This window comes from Gymnodraco acuticeps, unplaced genomic scaffold (genome assembly GCF_902827175.1).
Source record: "Gymnodraco acuticeps unplaced genomic scaffold, fGymAcu1.1, whole genome shotgun sequence".
Classification (NCBI taxonomy): Eukaryota; Metazoa; Chordata; class Actinopteri; order Perciformes; family Bathydraconidae; genus Gymnodraco; species Gymnodraco acuticeps.
The window spans coordinates 30,750-53,000 of NW_022990869.1; the positions used below are offsets into that span (position 1 = coordinate 30,750).

Sequence of the window (22,251 nt, forward strand, 5' to 3'; positions counted from 1 at the left end):
AAATACATGTTATATACAATTTAAGAATGGTTGCATAATATATATATATCAATATGAGCTCAGCACACTCTCCATCCATGCTAGAAAACTTATGGAGGGTGTCTGAGATGAACTGAGAACTAAAGTGCCGATTTAACCAGATAAATCAGAACAGTGGCGCTGTCAGAGGATTTTGATGTGCTCTTCTGCCTCTGCGCAGGCGACAGCTGTAACCGAATTATATGAATTATGTTTTGGGGTTATTTAAATCTGTCCATCCCAGGAACGTATTTCTCCAAATTTGACACAACTGTCTACTTGGATTAGATTTTGGTTGTCAAAGTTTAAAGTCACTGTGATGTAATGAAACCCATTTTAGGCTATACCTAGAATTGATATGCTAATTAAGACATTTTCACACATATCTAATAGAATACAACTTCACATATTGGACGAACACGGATGTTAAGACGTTGTAAAGATGTAAGCCGCAGTGAGTGAGTGAGTGAGTGTGTGTGTGTGTGTGTGTGTGTGTGTGACTACCTCCCGGCTGATATCCAGGTCGTAGTCCAGAGGCTCCACATCCACCTCCCGTATGTGTGTGGCTGTGACCGTCACCCACTCATCTGATTGGATCCTCCCTCTCTCCTTGGCCTGGCTCCACCCTTCATCACTCTGACCCTCTGCAGCCAGACGCTCCTCCTTCCAGTCAAACACCTGCAAACAGCAGGAGTCATTATTACAATCTTTAAAGTAGATCACAAAACCTCTCTTTCTGGACATGTTCTTGAAAGGTGTTACCATCAAAATGTACTTAAAGCTGTTGATATTATTTCCACTGATTAACAGGATTTCAATATAGACAATATCCCCCTAACAGTGAGTAACATTTTACATACAGATGGCTTCAAATATCTACTATACTGCACCCAGTGTCCACATTAAATCTACTTATATTGAGTTTAATCCTTTAAAGATCATACATTATTAGTTAAACAATTATTAAACTTGTGTGAAGTTGATTTGCAACATATTTTATAATTATTTGGTTAGCACAAACGCTGAGAAATGATTACTTCAGCTGCAAAATTAAAAATAATTGCTGGTTATCCGATGTTTTCTTTGCTATTTAACAGGATTAATTTTGAAAAATAATCACCATAGTTGCAGCCTTGGTAGTTTAACAGTAAAGGATTATAAAAAATACTTAAAAACAGGTTTATATTCTTCAATAAAGTGAAATAAAAGAGAGCCACATGAAGCTGTGTCAGGTAGCGCAAAAAAGGGAGTGAATAGGGAAATGCAGTAGCACTGTAGTAAACTAAAGAATCATTTCAAAAATATTATATAATTTGGCGTAAAACAATATGTAATCTCTGCAGTGAGTTGCGCTTCAGATAGAGGGAGACAAAGATGCATTTAAAAAAAAATTCAACCTAGAATAAATATAGAATCTAGGAATTAGACAGTACCATCTTTTAGAATCATTACTAGAGAAAACCCAGGAATAAGATGAGTTTTTAATTACAATCATCCCTTCTCTCCTATGCAAACAGCATCTACAAAAATACTCTGAGTCCCAGACAACATGTAAGTGTGTGTGTGTGTGTGTGTGTGTTGAGGGGTACTTGTGAGTAATCATCCCAGGAGCATCAAAGCCATGCATCCTCCCGCTCCAGTAGCCTGCAGATCTGCTGCTCTGAGAGACACTGCAGCCCATGCCTTCAGGAGAATGAATCACACTCACAGGAGGACAGAGAGAAAGAGAGAGAGAGAAACACCATGCAGGAACAGATTCATCAGGAAAAACCCACGACAGACAGATCAGGAAGAACGCAGCCCAGAGGAGGATCAAGAAGCAAGGAACTCTTTATTGTCGAGTGCAAATCTCTACATGATAGAAAAGGGAAGAGTTGTGCGTTGCTTCTCGATAACACAGAATTAGGTGGTGATTAGCAGTTCACTTCTCTAAGGTCTCTATTATATGTCTATACTCTTCAAACCTCCTGGATCTATATTTCTTAAATCTTTGATCTGATATATTGTATGTGGAAGGATAAAAGCAATGTGGCAGAAAAGCTCTCAAGATGTGGGGAAAACAAGGAGTGGAGCGTAGGGCATTGCTTCATGTCTCTTTTCTCTCATAAAACAACTCATTTGAAGAACTTAATTGGATATCTGGTTAATTATAAGGTATTTTTCACAATTGTTGTATCCAAATTATCAAAAATAATGACATAAATTAGGAGAATAATCATCTTAATTTAAATATCCCCCTTTTTCACACTAATATCCCATGGAAAGTTGTCCACTCCTTGTTCATATTTATTATTATCTCTTTTATTGCGTTTCAGCCCTGTTGCTTCAACCTGTCCTGTATATTTATAATGCATAAAACAGCACAGCATAGGCCACTTAAAAGTACTCACATATGAGTATATATAGTATTCTCTTCCCAACTTTAATCGTGGCAATGTAAATACCAACCACTGTCAAACGATAAAAATAACCTTGTAATCTGTACAAGAAGAAAAGGCGGCATTAATGAGTTGGTTAATTCAAATATAAAATGGTGTAAACATGTTTTATGCTGGTGGAGTAGAGAAAATAAAATATGCTTTATGGTTATATGCACTGGAAATAGATAGCAGAGAACTACAGACTATGTATTGCTCACGGTTACACGGACAATTGTACTCAATGATTCATGGGAAATGTAGTTTGATGACTGGCAGAAATCACTGTTAGTCTGTAATCATAAAAACAATCTGTTATGTCTCGTGTTATCTCAATGGAAGACTTTGACATTTTGGATTATCACCTTTTCACCCAGGCATTGTTAGCATTGTTAGCATGTTAGCATTCCATACTGAAACTAGATTTAGTTTAAATGTCAAAGTATTCCTCTATTGGTTAAAACCAGCACATCTTCCTAACTGAACTCTGCTCTTACACAGAAACCTTAAAGCTAGCTCGTTGCATCGTTTCTATGATTCTGAAGTGCTTTGAAACAAACCACGGTTAATTAAAAATGATGATTAAGGAGGTACATTTGGGACAAAGGCAAAAAACATCATCGGCAAAACAAGGCACTTGGATTTCATTCGAAGAAAAGAAAGCAGGGAGGTGTAATCATGATTTGTGCCACTAGCATCGCCCTTTCTCTTCATTTCATCAACCTGATTATTTCCCCCAACATTTCCCCCCCACTCTTCTATATGCTCTATATACCAAATCTCTACAAAATATAACTGTACAACTGTATACTGAAAATATCCCTCAGTAAATAAATAAAAGTGTACACAGTATGTAGATGTACATAAATGGGCTCTTCTCTCTACCTTCTGGTGAGTAAAACAGAGAAGGGAAGGCAGTGCGATGCCTTCAATTCCCTCCTTATATCTTAGTGGATTTACATTCAGAATTGTGTCAGTGAGGTCCCACCGTGGGGCGTTAGGGCAACCCCTGAACCTTTTAAAAAAATAAACAGGGAGCGACAGTCCCAGTCCCGAAACTAGCCAAATATTCCCGTCAAATCCCTGTGTGCTCATTTGTCTCCCATTGTTCTTAAAGCATTCACCAAGCTAGCTAGCCAGCCTGCCCTTTAGCGCGTTAGTGCTAACAACCATTGGTTATACAGAGCAGCAGAGTAGGCTAGCGTGTTAGCATTCCCAGCTAGGTCGTTATGTGCCAGGGGGCTGGAGGGTGTAGCAGCAGTGGTGGTGGAGGTGGAGCTCCCTGTGTCTGCTGCTGCTGCGCGGGGGGTAACGTACGGAGGCCGGGGGGTCCGAGGTGTTGGTGGGCAGCCTGGAGGAGGAGGATGAGCGCTGGGCGGTGGAGGAGGAGCGCTCCTGGCTCAGGTTCCTCTTGCGCTCGCGAACTAGCGCCTTCTGGTGGCGCTTCATCCGTTCCAGCTGCTCCTCCGCCGTCATGCGGCCCCGAGGCTGAGCGCCCGACAGCTGCAGGACGTCCGGAGGAGACGACAGGAGCTCCAAGGCACTCTTAGGTCTCTCCTGGTTGGGGGGGGGAGAAGGAATAATACAGGGAGGGTTGAAACAAGGTCAAAGAGGGAAAGGAGAGAGGGGATGGATGTTTGGTGGGGTTGGTTCAAGAGGAATGGAACAAAATAGATGATATGTGAAGATGAAAGCGGGCAGGAAGTACAAAGATGGAGGAACAGTGACATAGTTTAGTGAACAAAGAATGAGAGAAACAGGAAATGGCCATAATGAATGTGACAGATTTAAACAACATACAATACCGCTGAGAAAGTTTGCTAAATTTGGTTGTTTTGAAGGATACAAGTTATGTCACAAATGTCCACAACCTGCATATCAATTGCTACTTTTATCTAAAAAGCATACATTAAAAAGAAAGTCTACGTTGTCTTTGAACAGGCTTATATACTGCACATGTTGATTCATTAAATGCTTTATAGCAAAACTTAACTGTGATTCGTTCATGTCTACTAGTGGTGCTCACCCTTAGAGCGCTAAGTCAGTCAGATCCTTTAAGTGTAGGATAACCATGTTCAACACATCTGGCTTATACAAATTGAGATTACTCCGGGTGATCACACATATCTGCAGATGTTCCTCCTGTACTCACCCTGGCTGCAGAGCCCCCAGGACCCCTCCTCAGGGTGACGTAGGACGCGATATAGTTGGACTGGTTCAGGCGAGATGAGGGGACTGACAGACCTAGTTCATGAAAAACAAGACAGGAAGCAGCACAGCTTAGTTCCGTTTGCCAAGTAAAGACATTATTAAGGTAAAACAATGAAAACACAGCGAGGAAATGCTCAATTAAGATCCTCACAAGAGAAGAAAATTGAAATTCCACCAAAGCCAGGTGCAATATCTAGCAATGAAAGTGTAAAATAATCTGCCCTGTGATACGGATCCACTTCAAAATGTTTTGGGTTTAGTCTTGGCCCATCCTACATCCTTCCAACAAGGGTTAGGGTTAACTAGTGTTATAGTCATCCTATTCTTCATAACCTCCTTGGCATAGGTCATAGTGTAATGGTGATACAAAAAAGTGATTATTTGCACTGGTAAAACAAATTCCCTCAACTTAATTTAAATAAAAAGTTTACGAAATTAGATTATTAATTTGGTTTAAAGGTTGTATCAGGATTGAGAATCATTTGAATAACGTTCCAGATTGGTTTAAAATGTATTCTTCTGCTCTTTTACAAAAAATGACAGAGATAATTTATTGTCAAGATAAGAACTACATTCTTCCCTTTTTAACTGATGAATCTTCAGGTCTGAAGAGATTGGATTTCTAATGAAAATATCTGTCATTCTGAACATAAAAGCACCCGTTTGTGCATAATCAAAGTTTCATCAATTCAATTCAAGCTCGCTAACATCTATTCTTCCTATTTCTATGCAGTACAACAAAACCAAGTTTGTTTCCTGGAGAAAAATATGAGAATAACCACATGTTGATCCTATATACCTACTTTAATTATATTTATAAAAAACACAAAGAATGATGGGCTGGAATGCAAACCATGCTGGGAAGTCAATAGTCATAAAGAAGGTTAATACATTTAACTATTTTTCTGTTTAATGAATTTAACATTTCAGATACCTTTGCCCTGGAAGTACAGGTAGTCCATGTCGGCCCCCGTGCTCAGGGCTGGCAGCTCTGGTTCACTCAGGTACGACCGCATGTCCGTCTGTAACCAGAAAACATTCAACAGGAAGACAGCATGTTAGCTATTGGTACTAAAACAACTAATTGCATTTGAAACAACAATTAAAAAATCCTTCAAACAAGCTTTGTTCTTCATTCTTGCTCAAATGAATAACCCTGTATCACACCTCACGTCTAACTAGCAGGGAACCTCCAGTACATTACTTTAGTTTCTCTTTAACCAGATTTCACTCTGCTTTCCACCCATAACCCTGAACAATTTGCATATAGCTTACTTAAACTTGACATTATTATTATAAACAGCAATTACTTTTTTGCAAATATTATGTGTAATGTATTTACCATGTGGTTATAGTTTATTTAGTAGTAGCTTGTTAGTCTATTATAGTGTTTTCTACCTTATTCTGTATATTTTTATATACTCTAGATACTTTTATATTTACTGTTTGTTCATTTTTAACTCATGTGCAATGTAGTGTTGCACGGTGTACCAATAATTGAAAGGTACCACGATACCCTGCCGTTAAAAACTTTACGATTCCTCCGTTTCATTAGTATCGGTACTTTAAGAATGACGGGGAAAAGTACTCCGGTGAGAAAGCGCTGTTTTAATAAGAGCCGTGTGTGTTCAGCGCTCTGCTTCCACTCCCTGCACTGCAGCCGTGCCTGCAGTCCGCCCCTCTCAAGCACGCTCTAAGTGCCTCCCCTCTCTCGTGCACGCGGCCACGCGCTAGCTGCCAGAGCACGTGAGAAAGCGAGAAGCATGGCTGCAAGTGGGAGTGCAACTCTAGTTATTCTCATTGTTTAAAAGTTTGTGTTATGGTTATAGTTCTGGTGTGAAATAAAGCACAATAATTACATTTAAGACTGTTTCCCTTTTTTTAAGAAAAGTATCGAAAAATAATCGGAATCGCAATTCTTGACTTGGTATCGAAACCAAAATGTTGGTATCGTGACAGCACTAGTGCAATGTGTTTGTTACATGCTGCTGTAACCAAACCAAATCCCAGTTCAGGATCAATACATGATATTTAACTTATCTATCAAAGACACTAGATTGTTAAACACCTGAACCATTCATCTGTTTGCAACTTATATATATCAATATTCCAATTACTGTATATAGACTATTTTGTACTATTTCTATTATATTCTATTTTATTGTATTTACTTGCACTATTTTATCTGTTTTATTGTGTTGCACTGTTGGAGGAGCCTGTGACCTAAGATGTTAATGATATGCACACATGACAATAAAAGCCTTGAAACTTGAAACACTAGTGGGGAGATGAATTGAAGTAACTTAAGGACAGACTACCTCTCCGTTGGCGACGTACTGCCCGCCCTCCCGGTCCCTCTTCCTCTCGTCTGATTGGCGCTTCAGCCCTCGCACCGACATGTGGCGGATGACAGACGCCTCTTTGGGGAGCGGCGGCACCACGGGGGGCGGGTCCTCGCTGTCATAGAGGTGAGGGAGGGGAGGCCTGGGGGGGGCGCTGTCTTCGGCCTGGACACCCACCAGGAGGGAAAAAAAGATTCAGTATTTTAGATCCTGCTATGTGAAAAAACACCAGAAGAAATACAAATAATGTTTTTACTTACTCTTCTTCTAGTAATACAAGTAAGTAAGATCTTGAAAATGGAATGTATAGAATAAAATAAATACTCATTTGAATAACAAATCCATTTCATTCATTTGATGATGGGGAAAAATGGGCGAGGCATACAACAGGAATATAGAAATGACAAATAATGTCCTAATTATTAAATGATTGTTCTTTTTCTGATTTGTGGATTGTTATTCCATGTTTGTTTTTGGTTCTAACTCTCATGTTGTTGTGTTACCACATTATTTTCCAAAAAAAGGCAACACAAATAAATCCAATATGAAGTGAACTCTGTGGTATCTGAGCAGACGGGGGACACTCACCCACTTTGGCACGGTGCTGTGAGGCAGCGTTTGGGAGCGGGCGTTGGGAACGGAGCTGCGAGGCGGAGGCTGGACCTCGGCGCTGAGAGAAGGCACGGAGCGGTCCGACACCGAAGGCACTAGTTTCCTCTCTGGTGAAAAAACACAGAGAAATCAAAGTCAATCTTTTAGTTTGTGTGTACAGACAGAGAGAGCGAAATACCGTTTCCCACAATCCAAAATACAAAAACATATAGAAATATGTATGCAAATATGTAGATAACTATACACAGAATAAAAAGACATGTTGGTACATATGCACACATTAAGACCTAAATAAAAGCACAACAATCAATATATGCAACAATAACAGTCACTTCAATATCTTTGGGAATGTACATCAGTGCAAGATTGTCCATAGCAGCGTAAAAAAGTGTCTGGTGCTGGATTTGAGTGTCTGTGTGTGTGTGGTGTTAAAGTCCAGTGGGGGCAGGGGGGAGAGGTGGGAGAGAAATCAAGGTTTTAACTTATAAATGTTAGCATATGTATGTATATGTGTATGTATGTGTATGTATATATATAATTTTGTTTATCTGTGTGCGTATTTAATTACGGAATTATCTTTTTTTTCTTTATCCTGCAACTGGATGGCTAACGGGAGAGCTACCTCTGTATGAGCTGTGCTTTCTGCCCTCCCGCTTCTACTCATTCAGTTTGTTTTTCGGATGTATAAACGGTCTGATTGTTGAAATAGTAGAATAATAATAATTAAATAAAAAGCAGTCCTGAAATGGAGTCACACTCAAAAAGGGGGGGGAAAGTCTGACCACATTTATATTTAAAAGAAGCAGAAACACAGACATGATGACACAGATTATTTATACTTTATTGATCCCCATTTTCAAAAAAGAAGCCACAGCAGCTGTTAATAACCGCGGGGTTGCTATGGTTACTCACCTGGGTTCTGGACAGAGTCGATGGTGATCTTGTAGTTGGCTTTGCTGGCACACAGCCCCCCCATCACGTCCTCGATCCTCCACAGCTCGCGCTTCATCTCTCCTTTCTCCTGCTGCGAGATGCAAACACACACATTTGATGTTTTTCTTATGTCGTTTGCAGCTTTCCCTTCAGGGTTTGGTTTCACTTTTAACATCAAATATTAGAAAAAATTCCCTATAAATGAACTTGTGATTCAGGAATTGTCAGACATTATTAGACCAAAAGGTAGTAGAAGACAAGAGGACAAATTCAATACAGATGGTTCAAACTCTACAAATAACCTTTAAGATACCCAGTTTATGAAAACAGATGCTGTAACTGAGCTGCAGTACCGGGTCTCACCTGAGGGGTGGCACTGTGGTTCATGTGAGCCTGCAGCGCTGTCCTCAGCTGCTCCATGGACCTCTCCAGCCGGTTGTACTCCTCCCAGGCCTGAGCCATCTCCTGCACACACACAGTCTTAGGTTACATAATATAAAATACACATATAATACATACATATACTGTCCAAAGTACTCAGTTTGCAAGAATCCTATATAGCAATGAGATCGAGTTTTTTTTAAATGTATTCACAAACTTAATTGCAGGCATCATTGCGGCTGGGTATCAGTTCTTAACACCAAAATAATAATAGGTATAAAATGAGGTACTCTATTGGTATCGGTTATCTATAAGGGACACACATTCTATTAAACATAGATGCAAACTTAATCTGCACCAGTAGCTGCATGCATTCAAACACACAGAGACACACACTTATTAAACACACTTTTAAATACTATTATGAGACTTTGCACACATGTGTCACTGTCTATACATTGGATACATATCTGTGGTGTTAGAATAGTATCCTTATTAATACTGTGATAGATTTAAACCTTATTCCTACCGACTACTACACATACAGTTTGTTGTGCAAAATTCAAATATTGGCTGGTAAAATATTCAAGAGGCTAGTAGAAACAGCCACAATAATACATTTGTGCACCCTGTGATGGCATACACACCGTGGAGAGGCGTGATATTTGGGCCCGGATGGACACCAGGTCTTCCTGCAGCAGCCTCTGCTGGTAGGAGATCTTCTGAGCGTGGGCCGGCTGGTCCTGGTACAGCTCCATCTGCTGGTGGGACACGTCCAGCACGCTCTCCAACTTATCCTGTTAGGGTGAGGAGTCGTACAACATGAGGCCAACCAAAGCAACTATACAGTAAGACCTACTAAATCCTGCTTGCTCTGACAATGCACTTTTATGATATTCGGAAGAGGCCACTTTTTCAACAATGCCTCCAGAGGGCAGCATGTTCGTACACTCAATCATAAACTTCCATAAGATCTAATTGTACTTCACTGGAAATAATTAGACTTTCATTCTTGTCTTTATAGTATATTTATTGTGTTTAATATACTTTAGTGGATTCAGCATCCCTCCAAGAACTGATGAGACTGTAGTGTCTTCAGTGTTGTGTTTTTGGAGAGGTCTGGTAATAGTGAATACAATAAATCTAAATATGGAGTCTGAAAAATCAATACCCAAATTGAAATTGGATGTGCACTGCTCTATACTATTTAATACCTGAATCTTCCTTCCTCCATTGTAGCTCAATTGACTAAATGTATCCAGCTCATTTAAAAACATTGCTACAAGATAGAGAGACAATATAGCAGGAATTCAAACAGTAAGGACAAACAAAAGCAAGATAAAAATAATAATAATAAAGGGATTCAAGATGATACAATGAATAAAAGACCACATCACAAGTCTGAAAATGTGTGTTATTAAGAAGACATTTAAACAAAATCACTGATTCTGCGAGCCTTATCTACTAACTGTTCATACCTTATCTTCCTTCAGAGAGCTGATCGTCGCCTCCAGGTCTTTGAGGATCTTATCCTGCTCACACAGCCGACTCAGCTTCACCTGCAGGGGGAGACACTGAGTGAGCACTGAGCGAGAGAGGGGAGTATTGTAGAGACTGTACACACATCAAAGGTGGGGTAGGTAAGTTTGAGAAACCGGCTCGAGATACACTTTTTGTTATATTCCATGGAATGCTCTTAACATCCCGATAGCAATGAATATTTAAAAAAAATTCATCTGTGGAAGCCGTGGTACTGTAAAAAGCACGACCAATCATCTGAGCCGGCCCGGCTAAAGTAAGGAAGGAGGAGGAGGGGCTCTGTAAGGAAGTGGCAGATTTTCTCCGGTTGTGTATTTTCAAATTCTAGCGCACTCGAGCTGGTTTCTCCGAAATTACCCACCTCACCTTTAAAGCACTTCTTTAGTAACTATATATCATTAGTGTTCGTCTGTCCGTTGACCTCTGTTAATTAAAAGGTAGGGTAGGTAAGAATGGAGAAACCAGCTCGAGTGCGCTAGAATTTGAAAGTACACAACCGGAAAAAATCTGCCCCTTCCTTCAGACTTCCTCACAGAGCCCCTCCTCCAACACACACGAACGCGCACATGATCAATGAGGGCACGAGATACATTTGTGCACAGATGGAAGGCTGACAGGCAGGTAGGCCATCCAGTTATTTTAGCCGGGCCGGCTCAGATGATTGGTCGTGCTTTTCACAGCGCCACGGCTTCCACAGATGACATTTTGTTATGTATTTATTGTCAAAGCATTTAATGTATTCATTGCTATCGGGATGTTAAGAGCATTCCATGGAATATAAGGCTTGCCCAGCTGGCAGGTTCACTTTCTGATCCTGTTCCTGGCCTGCTGCAGCAACCTCAGCCTTCCACCTGTGTTTGTATTTTCACAAATAGAATAAAGATTTTACAAATCTGAAACTGTGTTATAAAGAATCTTTAGACCCTCTGGAATAATCCAGTCCAGATTTGATGAGTCTAGGTATAGTGGTTTTAGATCAGGACCTGGCAAGTGTTTCTGAAGTGAATTACCAAACCCACTTGGCCCATTTACTTAATGACAACTTCACCTGCAGCTGTTGATCCATAAGTATTTGTACAAGAAAGTGCTTCTCCGTGTGTCTGTGAGTATGAAAGTGGAGCGTTTGTACATTTTTTACTGCATTAAGGTTTGTAAAATGTTAGAAATTAAAATCAATGTTTTGATGGCATAATGTACCTTAAATGTACCTTTAGTTTAAATGCTGTTTTATACTGAAAAAACAGAAGTTTTTGTGCACAACCAGTTAAGCTTTTATTCTGAAAATCCTTCATCTCCGGTTAGCATTTAGCATGAGGCTAATATACCATTTCCTATAGAGGTGAATTTAGCAGCGATATGATATGATGTTGCACACCGAAACCTACTGATTTCAACACTACAACTATAGACGTCGAGATATTATTATTGTTGGATATTAAATGAAGGTACAGTTTATTTGAGTACGTTATCGTTTACAGATGTGGGTAGCATGTCACAACATTCGGAACGACCGGAAATCAAATTGCTGTGAAGGATTTCCTGTATTTTTTGGAGTATTGATTACAGCGTTTAGAATGTGTTAAATGAAAAGTCATGAAAGAGTTAAGGAGGAGGAAAGGCGTGTTTAGATATATATTGAATGTACAATGTATGTATCCTGTGATATGCGTAACAACGGACATTAAATACGCGGAGAGCCGGCCCGCAGGGAGGAGCCAGGAGAGGCTATATAAACAACGAAACCTGAGGGGTTCGGCCTCTTTTCTCTGCTAGCGAGAGCCAGATGCACAGCTGTATTTCTGTTTGTGACTTCACCACGCTCTTTATTAATTAAAGTACCAATTTGAAAACATCTCAGAGACTCCATTTAGTCTCCTTTTTAAGCTTCTCTTTCCTGGACGCAAGAATAACCATCACAGTTAACAAAAACCTTAAAGAGGCCATATTATGCTCATTGTCAACTTCATATTTATATGTAGTGCCTCTACTCTGACATGTCTCCATGCTCTGATTGGTTAGCTGGCCGGCTCTGTTGTGATTGGTCAACCGCTTACAGATGTCCCGACCCTTAGCCTATCACGTAACTTCGGGATTTTAGCCTTTGCAGACCATTTACATGCACTAAAACCTTTCAGGAAGGGCGAACAAAGCATGATAGGGCCTCTTGAACATGCACGGTACCGTTGCTGCGCTGGTCACGTTCAGGTGTAATTACTGTGATTTAGCTTATTAGACAAAGTGTGTGCGACCCACCTGACTCTTTTAATTAAAGTGTCGAGTGGCTCTGAGCCCGTTAATTAATCCTCCGTTAAACAAGGCAAACGTCCAGGCGCAGGTTGGATCATTTCATCATCCTGCAGTAAAACACCCACGGTGTAATGTTGTAACTGAACAGCTTGATGTGGACAAAGTGCTTCTCCGTATACGCAGTTAGTTGTTGTATTGCATCATATAAATTATTAATCCTGTTGTTTTCTCCACGGTGACGTCGTGGTTGGATCCGATCAAATATTCATCTCAGACAACGCTCTCATAAATTGTTTAAACAGCAGAGTATGCAGGGAATGTATTGGATTATCAAACTGAAGTAGTTAGCGTTCACCTTTTAACACTCTCTGTCAGCTGATTGCCCCTTGAAGCCAGGAGTATTAGTTTATCACGTATTTCCATGCTTTTTCCATAACACCCCTATTTAGTTTAGCCTTAATTCCCCTCAAGTTTCTCCTGACTGAACCACGGCAGTCAGTACCTCCCCTCTAAACAAACAAAAATGGAATGTTACCGAAATATAGTTTGTTATTTTATTGATAGCTTATGCATGGACATGCTTAACACTCCTATTGTCTTCGTTTCCCCCCCCCTTACTTTGGAGTTCACGGTCAAATTTGACCGGTCCTGTTTTAACTGCTATTACATTAACACAAAAACCATTAATCATCACCACATTTCATTTAACACCCTTTCAACCTGTACATATTGTATCAGAATACTGGTATACATGAAAAACTGCAGTAAATATACAAAGAACAGACACTGAACATGTATTGCGTGTGCCAGGTGTGATCCATGTAGGGGGATGGGCACATAAGAGCGTGTGTGTGTGAGTGTGTGTGTGTGTGTTTTATCTGATCCGGATGGTTACTAATTCCTTTTCTTTCTGGGACCATGGGTGTTACAAAGTTGACTAAATCATCCAAAATTCAATGAAAGTGGTGATCAGCAATTGTATATGTTCAATTATATAACACATAGGTGTGAGCAAGCTCTCTGATTGGTCAATAGGCGTGTTTGATTCCACGATCAAAGAACGGTCAAATAGAACGTGCCTTTTCACAACAAGTCAGTATCCCTCCGCGTCTGAGAAAAACGGTATACCCTTGGCCTGAAAAGCAAACTGCTTGCTCCAGTACAGGCGTACGGACCTCGGCGCAAGCGCCTCGGTCCTGCCGCAGTACTGTCGTACCAATAATGACGTTAAAGAACGGCCTCTCGTGTATGATTGCTTAAATGTCTACTGTGAAGGATATCATAAAGCCTTAATGCAATCAAACGTAAAACTAAAAAGTTATGATTGATGAAAGTAGTAAATCGGTCAGATTTGACCCGAAGACAACAGGAGGGTTAAAACTGTGTGTGAATATTGCAGCAAAGTACAAACAGTAATTAAAATGCTTGATCAATTTGTTAGACATTTTCAGTTAAAGGTGGGGTAGGTAAGAATGGAGAAACCAGCTCGAGTGCACTAGAATTTGAAAATACACAGCCGTAAAAAATCTGCCACTTCCTTACAGAGCCCCTCCTCCAACACACACAAACGCACACATGACCAATGAGGGCACGAGATAAGTTTGTGCACAGATGGAAGGCTGACAGGCAGGTAGGCCATCCAGTTATTTTAGCCGGGCCGGCTCAGATGATTGGTCGTGCTTTTTACAGCGCCACGGCTTCCATGGATGACTTTTTTTAATGTATTTTTTGTCAAAGCACTTCAGATATTCATTGCTATCGGGATGTTAAGAGCATTCCATGGAATATAACAAAAAGTGTATCTCGAGCCGGTTTCTCAAACGTACCTACCCCACCTTTAAGTAAGACAAGCTTATATTGAAAACACATTAAAAAAAAAGTGTTCTTTTAAACTTCATGTGAATATTGCATCAAACTTAATCTGTTTGATATATCTGTAAGAGAGAGAAAAAATGGACAATGGCTTCACTTTCCACCACATTTCAATGTATTGAATATTCTTTAAATATCTAACAGAAAAACAACCAGCAACCAAATTAAAGAACATTTGAAAGCGTCAGAAATTAAAGACCCCTGTATTACTCACATCCACGTCACTTTCTGCAACCTTGACAGGTTTCCCTGCCTCCTTCTGACCTCCAGCTACCTAGAAATTGTAACAAAAAGCATTTCAAGATGTGAGTTGTACGGTCAAAGAAAGCGTCTGAACCGTGGAACAATGGCGCTGAAATAAAGGAGATACAGAACACAGAGACAGGCTACAAACTACAGTATCACGAAGCTGAGACACATTCTCTCTGCCTCGTGTGTGACAGTATGAGTGAGTTTTGGCACATCAAATCAGCTCTTGCCATGGAGAACACAATGGCTATGGTCACTTTGAAGCCCTGCACACATTGACGTATCCATAAAACCTCTATACAGTTTATTGTGGCCACTTCATACAAAAAAGTACAGGAAAGTAGTTGTTTAAGATAGTCTAAGGTCAGTTGCTCCCTTTAAGTTGTGGCTACTTAAAGTTCTAGAATAACCTCCTGAAAAACTACAAAACATTAATCTACAGCACATGTGAAAATCAACTGTTAAAAGCTTTTGTTAGTGCTTGTAAATGATTAGTTTAGGTCTACATGTACTTGTTTTTTGGAATAAAATAGAGCCGTAACACAGTGGCGCTCTGAGTTGGTGTCGTGCAGCGTTTCAGAGACGATGGTAGAAGCAGCTGGCTTTTCAACCACCGGGCCACAGCCACAACACATGCACTGCCGAGCCATCCCATGCCCACTTTTCAACAGCATCGTCAACATCACCACCACATGGGAAGGGGGGGAGGGACAGGTCAAAGGTCACGTGGATATAAGACGTTGGATGCCATTCAAGCCATGAATGCGGTGCTGAAAGCAATGGGATGGTCTTTCTAGGACAAAGACACTCTATACACCTGTACACTAAATACTGGAGGGACATGCACAAGCATAAATGCGAGCACACACACACACACACACACACACCCGATTCCAAACCATCTAACAACCAATTTCCACTCCGTTTGCGCGTTCGTTTGGAGGGTCGCCACATTTAGTGCCGTTTCAAACCAACTAGTGGGAAGGGGGAGTTATTAACAGGAAGTTATTATTCACCTGTCAATCAGGAAGTTATTAAACCATCCAACAGGAAGTGACTGACACTGTTGGTAGAGTTAGCCTGCTTCATAAGTGTAAGTGTTTTGTCACTATATTTGAAATGACTAGGTTAGCAAGGTTAGCTAGCTAGCTAACAGCAGATCTAAAATAATATCGGAAGAAATCAAGCGATCAAATTATTAAAATAAGTCAATAATACGTACATTTTAGGTAATTTCTAACTGCAGTGACAGTTGACCAATGTTATTGTCTGAGAGATGCAGATTTTAAACCATTGTTATGAAAAGTTATGATCTTTCCTGTTTCTGCCGGAGAGCGGGAGTTTGTTCTGAAGCTTCCCGCTGTATTTCCACCCTCCACCTTAAAGAAGGAGCCTCATTTAACTGAGAACGTGACTACAGACGGAGATCCTCCATCAAGGTGGGAGGGTGATGGGGTTTGTTTGGAACTGGGCCACACAGTCACAGCCACACATTCAGCATTGTTTCTGCTTGAACAGCACTGGATACAGACACTCACACACACGTACAGCTTACGTTCATTAGAGGCCTGAGAGGCCCAGCAGTGTAGTGCAGTAGTAAACTGTGAACTGCGAGGATCAGGGGCTCTAGAGCTCTGATCTGGGAGTCAAAATCACAAAGACACAGAGCCGCAGTCACAAAAGGGCGGCTGCTTTAGTGAGCAGTCAGAAGTCTACTGGGAATCTCTTTATTCGTGGCAAGAGTGTGGTCATCAGTAATAAGTAATAGGTCAGTAATAAGTGTGTTAGTTTGAGCTGAAGACATTTCAAATTAGAAAAGGCACAGAACAAATAGATAACCGGAACTAAAGCAGAAGATAAACTAGTTAAAAGGTTTAACAGCGGATATCCAATGTATTCATCTCCAAACCTCACCTTCAGGTCCAGATACTCCAAGTCCTTCTTGAGCTGCACGTAGGTGTCATCACTCTAAAAGGGACAAACATGAGGGAGGGAATTATTGATTTGTGTCAACAGGTCTTATGAATCTGCGGATGTCAAGTATGAGGTGTGGATTTCTGTCATGTGTCCGTGCCAACATGCATCACAACGTACAGTGAAAATGCATTCATATACATCCAGAGATGCTAATATTCTCCTACTACAGAAAACAAACACACCAGCACAGACCAGATCCATCAGAAGCAGCAGATATTAAAACAATTCAGATTCAATTCAGCTCACATCACAAAAACAAACACAAGATTCACGAATCAGAAGACCAAACGGAGCAACACATCCACAGCCAGAGCATGGGATGTCTTTGTGGACGTCAACAAGTTAGCAGCACAACATGCCTGTGGACATTTTTCACTAGAAGCACGACATGGAAACGGACCGGCCAAGAACAGCACATGGACAAAAAAAGAGGCGGATGACGGTAGAAACCAGATTAACCATGCCCGACGTCACCACACTAAAGAACTGGAGCTGTGGGGAGAGGTTGCCACTGAGACTTGGCTATTGATGCTGCAGCTTTTTTCACTTTTATGTCGGTTTGACAAGTTATATTTAAGGTTAATTTCACATTTAGACATACTTATAGTTGGGGACTGTGTTCTGGACAAACAGTGTCTATATGCAGATAGAGCAGATGTCAGTGGTTTCAGAATAAAAGGACCATTGTGTTAGGACACCTTTGATTGGTATGCTAAATATAAAATATTACATAGAATTTGTATACATGTCTTATACAGTATTATAAGAGCATTGTGTTTAAAGAAATAGTCTAGCTGTTGATTTCAGCTGGGTTAGATCCATAGGTGGTGGTGTAGTAGTATCCATAAATCTAGGAAATCATTTTTCTTTTTATCCTATAAAAATATGGTATTTTGGGGGGTAATGGGACATTTAATTTGTTAGGGAATCCTCAAAGGTATTAAAATCCCTCCATCTGATCAGATATTTTCATCCACTCAAGTGTTGGACGGACGGATTGACAAACAGACCACTTACCAACAAAGAGACACATGTTTACGTTTCTAGGAATATGTTTAAAATTCAAAGTAAAAATTATATGAGCTCTGGGCTCGCGTAAAACTCAGTGGTTAGAGCTGATGGCCCACGTAGTTTGAATACATTTTTACGTGTGTCATCCCCACTATCTCCGCCTTTCAACACTGTCACTTTCTAATAAAGGGATAAACCGGCCCAACATTTGAGTTTTACATGATATACGCTCTACGTATGAAATAAACATAGAAACCTCCTATAGTAGATCTGAATTAATGTGCGATAATATGTTTGGTGGCAACCTCTACCAGTAAAATGAAGGGCAGGCATGCCACATGGGGGGGGGGCGCACACCTGGGTGTTGAAAAGGCTCAGGGGACACAGGTCATGTCCGAGGTGGGACACAGGAGAGGGGCCGGAGCTGAGGAGGGGGCTGGTGCTAGTGGTGGAAGCAGTGAGAAAGTGGTTGTGGAGGAGGGGTTCTGAGGGGTCGTTGATCCGCTGCAGCTGGGAGACCGCGTGATGACGGGCGGCAGCCATCTTGGCCTGATGGCGGCGCAGCTGAATGAGGAGCAGCGTGAGCTCCTCTGGCTGCCAGGCAAAATCAATCACACAAAACCATGGTTACTTACTGTAACCCTAGTTCTAAAAAGTACAGATCGAGCCCTTTACTGAGTCTTTGGGTAATACACTTCGCCAGTCAAAAGGTACAGAATCACCCACTGAAACGTAGCCGGCCAATCAGGATGATTCTACGTAACTACTTATAGAACTAGGATTATAATATGTAACCATTGTATTAACTTACACAGGCTCTGCCATCTACTGGACAGTGGGTTGAACCAGACAACTAAAAAACGCATTAAGTCGGGTAGGTTCGTCCTGATTGGTCGGCTATGTTTGTGCAAATTCAGTGGACGAATACGTAATTGGTGAACACCCAAAGAGTCCAGTAGAGGGCGGAGCCTGTGTGAGTTAGAACTGACCATACCAAGCTACAGAGAAACATCTATTTTCCTAAGAAGTAGCCGAGCATTAACAGCACTACTCACTACTAAAGATGGATTAATGCAGTTGAAACAAAATGCCAAACTCACAAAAACAAACTGTAGATGTCAGGCAATGTCTTCCAAATGTTTAGCTACAGACAACTGGCCCATGCCGACAAAGGGCTAATCAATATTTGGTCAATATCTGTTAACATTTTGTTGTAGCGGAGAATAAATGCTCTTCTTGTGACTGATTTCTTGGAGGTAATCTTCCAGAAGGAATAACACATCACTTCCAAAACAGCCTCTTCTTTAGCTTTTAAGCATTAAGGTTTCTGCTCGAATTTTCAAATACTGAAATATTAATTACACACCTAATGTTTGTTTAAATATTAATAAGCATATTTTATGTTTCTAATGGTAAGACGTACCGTTTTGCCATGAAGGCTGGGAGCGCTGACGGTGTGTGTGATGTAGCCGGATGGAGGCATTGACCGTCTCTCAATAGTAGAAGCCTGACGACACACAGACAACACAGTTTGCACAATACACACATAGGAGAAAATTACATAACGGACAATGTGTGCTATAGAAATGACACTTTAAAGACATACAACAACATATAGAATCTGTTATCACACGATATTACAGTTCACATCGCCCAAGGCTGGAATGACTCTTTTAGAGGATGCAATATCTCACATGGCCTTGATAACAAAACACTGTTTTATCTCTGGGCAACATTGGGGTTGTGAGAGAGTGGGCGCACATTTGCATATTTGTGTGTTTTTTCACAAACGAGTTGCCAATTTTTTCAGTTTGCATAAATGAGACAAATGTGTTACACAGTATATATATATTCAATACAGTATGAAGTATATTACATTGTTTAAAAAGGCTAATTTTCAGGTGTATATCAGTATGTAGTGTCTCTACTTTAAAGAGTCCTCTCCTGCTGATGTTTAGGTGTATATCAGTATGTAGTGTCTCTACTTTAAAGAGTCCTCTCCTGCTGATGTTCAGGTGTATATCAGTATGTAGTGTCTCTACTTTAAAGAGTCCTCTCCTGCTGATGTTCAGGTGTATATCAGTATGTAGTGTCTCTACTTTAAAGAGTCCTCTCCTGCTGATGTTCAGGTGTATATCAGTATGTAGTGTCTCTACTTTAAAGAGTCCTCTCCTGCTGATGTTCAGGTGTATATCAGTATGTAGTGTCTCTACTTTAAAGAGTCCTCTCCTGCTAATGTTCAGGTGTATATCAGTACGTAGTGTCTCTACTTTAAAGAGTCCTCTCCTGCTGATGTTCAGGTGTATATCAGTATGTAGTGTCTCTACTTTAAAGAGTCCTCTCCTGCTGATGTTCAGGTGTATATCAGTATGTAGTGTCTCTACTTTAAAGAGTACTCTCCTGCTGATGTTCAGGTGTATATCAGTATGTAGTGTCTCTACTTTAAAGAGTCCTCTCCTGCTGATGTTCAGGTGTATATCAGTATGTAGTGTCTCTACTTTAAAGAGTCCTCTCCTGCTGATGTTCAGGTGTATATCAGTATGTAGTGTCTCTACTTTAAAGAGTCCTCTCCTGCTGATGTTCAGGTGTATATCAGTATGTAGTGTCTCTACTTTAAAGAGTCCTCTCCTGCTGATGTTCAGGTGTATATCAGTATGTAGTGTCTCTACTTTAAAGAGTCCTCTCCTGCTGATGTTCAGGTGTATATCAGTATGTAGTGTCTCTACTTTAAAGAGTCCTCTCCTGCTGATGTTCAGGTGTATATCAGTATGTAGTGTCTCTACTTTCAAGAGTACTCTCCTGCTGATGTTCAGGTGTATATCAGTATGTAGTGTCTCTACTTTAAAGAGTCCTCTCCTGCTGATGTTCAGGTGTATATCAGTATGTAGTGTCTCTACTTTAAAGAGTACTCTCCTGCTGATGTTCAGGTGTATATCAGTATGTAGTGTCTCTACTTTAAAGAGTACTCTCCTGCTGATGTTCAGGTGTATATCAGTATGTAGTGTCTCTACTTTAAAGAGTCCTCTCCTGCTGATGTTCAGGTGTATATCAGTATGTAGTGTCTCTACTTTAAAGAGTCCTCTCCTGCTGATGTTCAGGTGTATATCAGTATGTAGTGTCTCTACATGTCTCCATGCTCTAATGTTCAAAAAGCTCTTTATTGTTCTCATACTGCCTGTGCTACAGCACCTCTTTTCACCCTCTGTCTGAAACCAGAGCCCAGTCTGCTCTGATTGGTTAGCTAGCCGGCTCTGTTGTGATTGGTCAACCATTTACAGAAATCCTGCCCCTTAGCCTATCATGAGCACTGTGTTTGAGCGCTAGCCAATAGAAGCGCAAGTGTTACAAAGAGATGTCACAATGTTATGGAAGTAAACAAAAGAGTCCAATGGAGGCGTTTCAGGCACACTACAGATAATAGGGCCTCTTTAATATAGTTTACTGACTTTTTGACTGAGTGCTGATACAGTTGAGGTAGTTCAACAGACTGAAAGCCTTAAGGGCACGTCTGCCATTGTGCCCCGAGGCACTGAAACAATTATAATGTTCAGTGGAGCAAACTTCCAACATCCTCCCCACACTGTCACGATGACTGACACTGTTCTGGATGGGAAACTATTTCATTTGACATTGTGCTCTTGACAAGTGGGGGAATGAAATAAACATTAATGGTTCATTCTCTGGAGGAGAACAAACAGGCAGGATCGATTTCTTTCAATCCATGTCTGCTGCAATGCAGTGAAAATAAGCTGCTGTCACCCATACGCTATTATCTAATATGTCTAATCAACATTATCTACACATGCTGCAATTAAAGAACCAATCCTTTATTCAACACAGCCTGCCTTCTGTTTTCTTGTATCATTACTTGCTTAAATACAAAAAACAATTATCAGTTGATTGATCGCTGTGGAGAAAGACATTTGGGTTCATTGCATATTAAGTTGCCTTGAGTGTGACGCTAGCTTTTCTGCATGAACGTTGGTTATTCCCTTGAATTAGAACTGTCAAATTGTTCCTATCAAGTCTTAACTCTGTATTCCTACACTTCACTATGGACATTTAGTAAAACAAAAAATGAAATGTATTGCATTCAGAGAAAGCTTGCCTCTTTTGTTCATTTATTTGTTTGTTTTCCTTTCTTGTCCCTTTGGTATGAAGCATCAAACATCATGAGTGGAAAGTAAAACAAAAAAACTGAACCTCTGTGATGTTTACTGAGAGTTTTACAAGATATTGAAGTGACTGTTATTTTGTATATATTGATTGTTGTGCTTTTATTTATGTCTTAATGTGTACATATTTTAAATAAGACATATTTTTATATATATTTGTATTTTTTGTATTCGGGATTGTGGGAAACGGTATTTTGATCTCTGTCTGTACACACAAACTGAAAGATTGACAATAAAGTTGACTTTGATGTCGTTTGCTTCAACATT

The 22,251-nt window shown here is 40.4% G+C and overlaps 1 protein-coding gene across 9 annotated transcripts in view; it reads right to left on the reverse strand.

Moving 5' to 3' along the window:
- LOC117557461 (pleckstrin homology domain-containing family A member 7-like) overlaps window positions 1-22,251 on the reverse strand; it is a 166,548-nt gene that overhangs the window by 4,766 nt on the left and 139,531 nt on the right. For 7 of the 9 annotated variants that reach the window (XM_034233300.1, XM_034233299.1, XM_034233297.1 and 4 more), the window contains 14 exons: window positions 19,233-19,316; window positions 18,167-18,403; window positions 16,736-16,789; window positions 14,787-14,846; window positions 10,393-10,473; window positions 9,562-9,711; window positions 8,897-8,998; window positions 8,513-8,624; window positions 7,577-7,707; window positions 6,965-7,153; window positions 5,581-5,668; window positions 4,588-4,679; window positions 3,753-3,992; window positions 523-696 (listed from right to left, as the gene is read on the reverse strand). In XM_034233300.1, coding sequence (XP_034089191.1) covers window positions 523-696; window positions 3,753-3,992; window positions 4,588-4,679; window positions 5,581-5,668; window positions 6,965-7,153; window positions 7,577-7,707; window positions 8,513-8,624; window positions 8,897-8,998; window positions 9,562-9,711; window positions 10,393-10,473; window positions 14,787-14,846; window positions 16,736-16,789; window positions 18,167-18,403; window positions 19,233-19,316 — 1,794 coding nt within the window. The remainder of the gene's footprint in view (window positions 1-522; window positions 697-3,752; window positions 3,993-4,587; window positions 4,680-5,580; window positions 5,669-6,964; window positions 7,154-7,576; window positions 7,708-8,512; window positions 8,625-8,896; window positions 8,999-9,561; window positions 9,712-10,392; window positions 10,474-14,786; window positions 14,847-16,735; window positions 16,790-18,166; window positions 18,404-19,232; window positions 19,317-22,251) is intronic. The other 2 variants (XM_034233298.1, XM_034233304.1) reach the window with 2 other exon arrangements.